At 54.4% G+C, this 8,732-nt stretch overlaps 2 protein-coding genes across 2 annotated transcripts in view; both read left to right on the top strand.

The window, feature by feature from the left end:
• Window positions 1-1,193: 1,193 nt before the first annotated feature.
• Window positions 1,194-3,824, top strand: PHYSODRAFT_418477 (hypothetical protein; the record flags this gene model as incomplete). Its single annotated transcript, XM_009523421.1, has 3 exons — window positions 1,194-1,354; window positions 1,749-1,805; window positions 3,677-3,824. Coding segments are annotated over 3 exons (366 nt in total), but the record flags the coding sequence as incomplete, so codon positions are not given.
• Window positions 3,825-6,291: 2,467 nt separating this feature from the next.
• The window catches only part of PHYSODRAFT_420139 (hypothetical protein), a gene marked incomplete at both ends in the record, with an annotated part of 7,700 nt that continues 5,259 nt past the window's right edge, over window positions 6,292-8,732 (top strand). Inside the window, 2 exons of the mRNA XM_009523420.1 lie at window positions 6,292-6,414; window positions 6,944-7,029. Coding sequence (XP_009521715.1) covers window positions 6,292-6,414; window positions 6,944-7,029 — 209 coding nt within the window. The remainder of the gene's footprint in view (window positions 6,415-6,943; window positions 7,030-8,732) is intronic.

The raw sequence follows: 8,732 nt of genomic DNA, 5'->3' as shown, positions 1-8,732 counted from the left end.
TTAGTTGGATCTTAGATAAACACTCTCGCAAGGCTGACGACTTTTTTTCTTTACTGAATGTACCGTATTACAGTATTTGTCTTTCCATGGAAATCAGGGCGCGCTCCCAAAGGTATATTTCTTCAAGGCCTTCGCCGACGGGGTCCGCCGTCGGCACAACGTTTTAGGGCCTTGGCCAGTCAAATGGTTGCAAGGCCTAACAACCATTTCACTTTCAAGTTTGTGCTTTAATACTGTACGAGCGTACAAACTTGACAAGTACGGATAGGATAGGTGCAGAACTTTTGACTGTTTAGAACGCGGTCCTATAGAGAATGCTGAGATGATGTTCTCTATCCACGAGCACAGATGTACTGTTGGCAACAGTGTTGCCTCTCCCGAACAATCCGAAATCAAGTTCTCAGCCGGTTAATCATTTCATCTAAACCGAGGCTTAGAACGACTCAAGCAGTGATGAGGCCCATTTTCTCACTGCGAACACATCCATCTAACCTGCGTTTACGGGATACTTACAGTTTTTTTCTCTTACTTTGCGGCAAAAGGGCACATTCTACAGCTACAGGGCTCATTTTGTATAAATTCAGCCGCCGAAGGCGACAGTTCTTGATGAAGTTGGTCGCCATGCATTTGCCGTCAAAGTTTACACTGTCCAAGACGCGAAAATATCTTGGGATTCCCAAGTCGGAGACAGCGAACAAGCAAAACGCTGCGTACAAGACTGGCTTCTTCAAACAGATCCGCTGGCGGGCATAGTGGAGGATCTGCCTGGGATCTATCTGACTTGGAGCTGTTGCCGACCAAACGCGCGCCTAGGTGTTCGTCGCAAATAGCCCTCAATCCTTTCAGATGGGGTATATCGTGCTCGTGCATAAACGATAGTACTATGCAGCAAACTATGCGCCGTGCTGTTCTTCGGATGGGACTTGCTCCGGATTGAACGCCTTGAGATAGAAACCAGGATGGTGTCGTGGGAGTCAGAAACCTATCATACCATCGTTCATTCTCCAATTCGCGAAGCGCAGCACACACCTCTCGTCTCCCGAATCACATCAAAAATGAAGTTCGCTGCTGGCCTTGTTCTTGCGGCTCTCGCCGTCACCGCCGCCAACGCCGGCAACCCGGCCTACCTCCGCTCGTCGGACGATGCCAGCGCCAGCGAGGACTTCGACTTCTCGGCCTCGGACTCGCTCGACGCCAGCGGCAGCGACGGCTGCCCGGACGAGTGCCCGGAAATATACAAGCCCGTTAAGGACGATACGGGGTTCGAGTACCCGAACGAGTGCTACATGCGCAAGGCCCAGTGCCTCACGAACGACGTGAACAACCTGTTCGTCAGAGAGGGCACCGACTGGACGTTCACCGTGGCGTCGCTTTTTGGCAGCAGCAGCAGTGCCAGGGACACATATCAGCAAGTCCTTGACGTCTTAGATAAATTTGCGAGTTCATCTGGCAGTGGCAGCGACAAGGTCGACCTTCAGGACATCATCGACGCCTTCGAGGAGGAGCAGGCCTCGGACGACAGCGAGTCTGGCAGCGACGACGACCTGTCGTGGCTCCTTGACAGCGACTCGGAGTCCGGCAGCGAGGACCCCACCCTTGTGAAGGGCAAGGGTGGCGTCGCCACCAAGGGCAAGACCCCTATCTACGAGGATGACAGCGAGTCGGGCACCGACGACCTCTCGTGGCTGGACGACAGCGACTCGGAGTTTGGCAGCGAGGACCCTACCCTTGTGAAGGGTGCCACCAAGGGCAAGACCCCCATCGTTCAGGACGACTCGGAGTCCGGCAGCGACGACGACGTCCTGGTGAAGGGCGTCAAGGAGCCCGCCACCAAGTCGTCCAAGTCGAGCAAGACTGAGAAGGCCACCAAGACGGGCACGACCACCGACCTAATTGACCAGCTCTTCGACGACGCCTCGGAGGACGGCATCATTGGCGACGAGTCCGATGAGGAGGACCCGACGCTGGTGAAGGGCGCCACCAAGGGCGGCGCTGCCACCAAGGGCAAGACCCCCCTGTACGAGGAGGATGACAGCGAGTCCGAGTCTGCTTCGGACGAGGACGACCACCTCCAGCATGAGCAGCTCCAGACTTCCGTGGCCGAGAAGGCGGCGACCAAGAGCTCCAAGACTCTGCTGCCCTAAGCTTAAGGTTCCTTTTTAAATGACGGTTTAATGTTCATGCAGATATCGGTGTAGTTTGTAAAGGTTTTTGATTCTACAGTGTGTTAGATGTGGTGACATGCTACGTTATACATGGTGCCACGGTGAAGCCGTAAGGCTGACGTGTAGTGGACAAATGTGTGCGTCTAGGAAAGACCCGGGTGCTACAAGAGCGAATTTCCCCGGGCGGGTTGCCGACTGGTTGTGCACGGTACTCGTAAACGTTGTGCATCACAATCCTGCTGCTGGCCAAGACAGGCTTACAGTACAGTACTGTAGCGACATGAAGCAAATGCATGAAGTCTTGTGCAGGGATTAGTTGGATCTTTGATAAACACTCTCGCAAGGCTGACGACTTTTTTTCTTTACTGAATGTACCGTATTACAGTATTTGTCTTTCCATGGAAATCAGGGCGCGCTCCCAAAGGTATATTTCTTCAAGGCCTTCGCCGACGGGGTCCGCCGTCGGCACAACGTTTTAGGGCCTTGGCCAGTCAAATGGTTGCAAGGCCTAACAACCATTTCACTTTCAAGTTTGTGCTTTAATACTGTACGAGCGTACAAACTTGACAAGTACGGATAGGATAGGTGCAGAACTTTTGACTGTTTAGAACGCGGTCCTATAGAGAATGCTGAGATGATGTTCTCTATCCACGAGCACAGATGTACTGTTGGCAACAGTGTTGCCTCTCCCGAACAATCCGAAATCAAGTTCTCAGCCGGTTAATCATTTCATCTAAACCGAGGCTTAGAACGACTCAAGCAGTGATGAGGCCCATTTTCTCACTGCGAACACATCCATCTAACCTGCGTTTACGGGATACTTACAGTTTTTTTCTCTTACTTTGCGGCAAAAGGGCACATTCTACAGCTACAGGGCTCATTTTGTATAAATTTCAGCCGCCGAAGGCGACAGTTCTTGATGAAGTTGGTCGCCATGCATTTGCCGTCAAAGTTTACACTGTCCAAGACGCGAAAATATCTTGGGATTCCCAAGTCGGAGACAGCGAACAAGCAAAACGCTGCGTACAAGACTGGCTTCTTCAAACAGATCCGCTGGCGGGCATAGTGGAGGATCTGCCTGGGATCTATCTGACTTGGAGCTGTTGCCGACCAAACGCGCGCCTAGGTGCTCGTCGCAAATAGCCCTCAATCCTTTCAGATGGGGTATATCGTGCTCGTGCATAAACGATAGTACTATGCAGCAAACTATGCGCCGTGCTGTTCTTCGGATGGGACTTGCTCCGGATTGAACGCCTTGAGATAGAAACCAGGATGGTGTCGTGGGAGTCAGGAGCCTATCATACCATCGTTCATTCTCCAATTCGCGAAGCGCAGCACACACCTCTCGTCTCCCGAATCACATCAAAAATGAAGTTCGCTGCTGGCCTTGTTCTTGCGGCTCTCGCCGTCACCGCCGCCAACGCCGGCAACCCGGCCTACCTCCGCTCGTCGGACGATGCCAGCGCCAGCGAGGACTTCGACTTCTCGGCCTCGGACTCGCTCGACGCCAGCGGCAGCGACGGCTGCCCAGACGAGTGCCCGGACAAGTACAAGCCCGTTATGGACGATGCGGGTGTCGAGTACCCGAACAAGTGCTTCTTGCGCATGGCACAGTGCAAGGGCACCAGCAGCGGCTCGCTTGATCTGAGTGACTTCTACGGCAGCGGCAGCATCGACTTGGATGACCTCACCATCGACCTGACGGACCTGTTCGGCAGCGACAGCACCGACGTCAGCGACGTGACGGTCAACATTATGTCGTTGATCGGCAGTGGCAGCGACCAGGTCGACCTTCAGGACATCATCGACGCCTTCGAGGAGGAGCAGGCCTCGGACGACAGCGAGTCTGGCAGCGACGACGACCTGTCGTGGCTCCTTGACAGCGACTCGGAGTCCGGCAGCGAGGACCCCACCCTTGTGAAGGGCAAGGGTGGCGTCGCCACCAAGGGCAAGACCCCTATCTACGAGGATGACAGCGAGTCGGGCACCGACGACCTCTCGTGGCTGGACGACAGCGACTCGGAGTTTGGCAGCGAGGACCCTACCCTTGTGAAGGGTGCCACCAAGAGCAAGACCCCCATCGTTCAGGACGACTCGGAGTCCGGCAGCGACGACCTGTCTTGGCTCCTTGACAGCGACTCGGAGTCCGGTAGCGAGGACCCCATCCTCGTGAAAGGCGTCAACAAGGGCGGCGCTGCCACCAAGGGCAAGACCCCCATCTACGAGGACGACTCGGAGTCCGGCAGCGACGACGACGTCCTGGTGAAGGGCGGCAAGGAGCCCGCCACCAAGTCGTCCAAGTCGAGCAAGACTGAGAAGGCCACTAAGACGGGTACGACCACCGGCTCCATTGGCGAGCTCTTCGACGACGCCTCGGAGGGTGGCATCATTGGCGACGAGTCCGATGAGGAGGACCCGACGCTGGTGAAGGGCGCCACCAAGGGCGGCGCTGCCACCAAGGGCAAGACCCCCCTGTACGAGGAGGATGACAGCGAGTCCGAGTCTGCTTCGGACGAGGACGACCACCTCCAGCATGAGCAGCTCCAGACTTCCGTGGCCGAGAAGGCGGCGACCAAGAGCTCCAAGACTCTGCTGCCCTAAGCTTAAGGTTCCTTTTTAAATGACGGTTTAATGTTCATGCAGATATCGGTGTAGTTTGTAAAGGTTTTTGATTCTACAGTGTGTTAGATGTGGTGACATGCTACGTTATACATGGTGCCACGGTGAAGCGGTAAGGCTGACGTGTAGTGGACAAATGTGTGCGTCTAGGAAAGACCCGGGTGCTACAAGAGCGAATTTCCCCGGGCGGGTTGCCGACTGGTTGTGCACGGTACTCGTAAACGTTGTGCATCACAATCCTGCTGCTGGCCAAGACAGGCTTACAGTACAGTACTGTAGCGACATGAAGCAAATGCATGAAGTCTTGTGCAGGGATTAGTTGGATCTTTGATAAACACTCTCGCAAGGCTGACGACTTTTTTTCTTTACTGAATGTACCGTATTACAGTATTTGTCTTTCCATGGAAATCAGGGCGCGCTCCCAAAGGTATATTTCTTCAAGGCCTTCGCCGACGGGGTCCGCCGTCGGCACAACGTTTTAGGGCCTTGGCCAGTCAAATGGTTGCAAGGCCTAACAACCATTTCACTTTCAAGTTTGTGCTTTAATACTGTACGAGCGTACAAACTTGACAAGTACGGATAGGATAGGTGCAGAACTTTTGACTGTTTAGAACGCGGTCCTATAGAGAATGCTGAGATGATGTTCTCTATCCACGAGCACAGATGTACTGTTGGCAACAGTGTTGCCTCTCCCGAACAATCCGAAATCAAGTTCTCAGCCGGTTAATCATTTCATCTAAACCGAGGCTTAGAACGACTCAAGCAGTGATGAGGCCCATTTTCTCACTGCGAACACATCCATCTAACCTGCGTTTACGGGATACTTACAGTTTTTTTCTCTTACTTTGCGGCAAAAGGGCACATTCTACAGCTACAGGGCTCATTTTGTATAAATTTCAGCCGCCGAAGGCGACAGTTCTTGATGAAGTTGGTCGCCATGCATTTGCCGTCAAAGTTTACACTGTCCAAGACGCGAAAATATCTTGGGATTCCCAAGTCGGAGACAGCGAACAAGCAAAACGCTGCGTACAAGACTGGCTTCTTCAAACAGATCCGGAGGCGGGCATAGTGGAGGATCTGCCTGGGATCTATCTGACTTGGAGCTGTTGCCGACCAAACGCGCGCCTAGGTGTTCGTCGCAAACAGCCCTCAATCCATCCAGATGGGGTTTATCGTGCTCGTGCATAAACGATAGTACTATGCAGCAACTATGCGCCGTGCTGTTCTTCAATGGGACTTGCTCCGGATTGAACGCCTTGAGATAGAAACCAGGATGGTGTCGTGGGAGTCAGGAGCCTATCATACCATCGTTCATTCTCCAATTCGCGAAGCGCAGCACACACCTCTCGTCTCCCGAATCACATCAAAAATGAAGTTCGCTGCTGGCCTTGTTCTTGCGGCTCTCGCCGTCACCGCCGCCAACGCCGGCAACCCGGCCTACCTCCGCTCGTCGGACGATGCCAGCGCCAGCGAGGACTTCGACTTCTCGGCCTCGGACTCGCTCGACGCCAGCGGCAGCGACGCCTGCCCGGACAAGTGCCCGGACAAGTACGAGCCCGTTAGGGACGATACGGGTGTCGAGCACACGAACGAGTGCCGCATGCGCATGGCCCAGTGCCTCACGAACGACGTGAACAACCTGTTCGTCAGAGAGGGCATCGACTGGACGTTCACCGTGGCGTCGCTTTTTGGCAGCAGCAGCAGTGCCCAGGACAAACGTCAGCAACTCATTGACGTCTTACAGAAATTTACGAGTTCATCTGGCAGGGTCGACCTTCAGGACATCATCGACGCCTTCGAGGAGGAGCAGGCCTCGGACGACAGCGAGTCTGGCAGCGACGACGACCTGTCGTGGCTCCTTGACAGCGGCTCGGAGTCCGGCAGCGAGGACCCCACCCTTGTGAAGGGCAAGGGTGGCGTCGCCACCAAGGGCAAGACCCCTATCTACGAGGATGACAGCGAGTCGGGCACCGACGACCTCTCGTGGCTGGACGACAGCGACTCGGAGTTTGGCAGCGAGGACCCTACCCTTGTGAAGGGTGCCACCAAGAGCAAGACCCCCATCGTTCAGGACGACTCGGAGTCCGGCAGCGACGACCTGTCTTGGCTCCTTGACAGCGACTCGGAGTCCGGTAGCGAGGACCCCATCCTCGTGAAAGGCGTCAACAAGGGCGGCGCTGCCACCAAGGGCAAGACCCCCATCTACGAGGACGACTCGGAGTCCGGCAGCGACGACGACGTCCTGGTGAAGGGCGGCAAGGAGCCCGCCACCAAGTCGTCCAAGTCGAGCAAGACTGAGAAGGCCACTAAGACGGGTACGACCACCGGCTCCATTGGCGAGCTCTTCGACGACGCCTCGGAGGGTGGCATCATTGGCGACGAGTCCGATGAGGAGGACCCGACGCTGGTGAAGGGCGCCACCAAGGGCAAGACCCCCATCGTTCAGGACGACTCGGAGTCCGGCAGCGACGACGACGTCCTGGTGAAGGGCGTCAAGGAGCCCGCCACCAAGTCGTCTAAGTCGAGCAAGACTGAGAAGGCCACCAAGACGGGCACGACCACCGACCTAATTGGCGAGCTCTTCGACGACGCCTCGGAGGACGGCATCATTGGCGACGAGTCCGATGAGGAGGACCCGACGCTGGTGAAGGGCGCCACCAAGGGCGGCGCTGCCACCAAGGGCAAGACCCCCCTGTACGAGGAGGATGACAGCGAGTCCGAGTCTGCTTCGGACGAGGACGACCACCTCCAGCATGAGCAGCTCCAGACTTCCGTGGCCGAGAAGGCGGCGACCAAGAGCTCCAAGACTCTGCTGCCCTAAGCTTAAGGTTCCTTTTTAAATGACGGTTTAATGTTCATGCAGATATCGGTGTAGTTTGTAAAGGTTTTTGATTCTACAGTGTGTTAGATGTGGTGACATGCTACGTTATACATGGTGCCACGGTGAAGCGGTAAGGCTGACGTGTAGTGGACAAATGTGTGCGTCTAGGAAAGACCCGGGTGCTACAAGAGCGAATTTCCCCGGGCGGGTTGCCGACTGGTTGTGCACGGTACTCGTAAACGTTGTGCATCACAATCCTGCTGCTGGCCAAGACAGGCTTACAGTACAGTACTGTAGCGACATGAAGCAAATGCATGAAGTCTTGTGCAGGGATTACTTGGATCTTAGATAAACACTCTCGCAAGGCTGACGACTTTTTTTCTTTACTGAATGTACCGTATTACAGTATTTGTCTTTCCATGGAAATCAGGGCGCGCTCCCAAAGGTATATTTCTTCAAGGCCTTCGCCGACGGGGTCCGCCGTCGGCACAACGTTTTAGGGCCTTGGCCAGTCAAATGGTTGCAAGGCCTAACAACCATTTCACTTTCAAGTTTGTGCTTTAATACTGTACGAGCGTACAAACTTGACAAGTACGGATAGGATAGGTGCAGAACTTTTGACTGTTTAGAACGCGGTCCTATAGAGAATGCTGAGATGATGTTCTCTATCCACGAGCACAGATGTACTGTTGGCAACAGTGTTGCCTCTCCCGAACAATCCGAAATCAAGTTCTCAGCCGGTTAATCATTTCATCTAAACCGAGGCTTAGAACGACTCAAGCAGTGATGAGGCCCATTTTCTCACTGCGAACACATCCATCTAACCTGCGTTTACGGGATACTTACAGTTTTTTTCTCTTACTTTGCGGCAAAAGGGCACATTCTACAGCTACAGGGCTCATTTTGTATAAATTTCAGCCGCCGAAGGCGACAGTTCTTGATGAAGTTGGTCGCCATGCATTTGCCGTCAAAGTTTACACTGTCCAAGACGCGAAAATATCTTGGGATTCCCAAGTCGGAGACAGCGAACAAGCAAAACGCTGCGTACAAGACTTGCTTCTTCAAGCAGATCCGCTGGCGGGCATAGTGGAGGATCTGCCTGGGATCTATCTGACTTGGAGCTGTTG

The sequence above is a fragment of the Phytophthora sojae genome, assembly GCF_000149755.1.
Source record: "Phytophthora sojae unplaced genomic scaffold PHYSOscaffold_2, whole genome shotgun sequence".
NCBI classification, from domain to species: Eukaryota; Oomycota; class Peronosporomycetes; order Peronosporales; family Peronosporaceae; genus Phytophthora; species Phytophthora sojae.
Note: the sequence above shows the minus strand (reverse complement) of the source record. Positions and strands in the feature narration are given on the sequence as shown.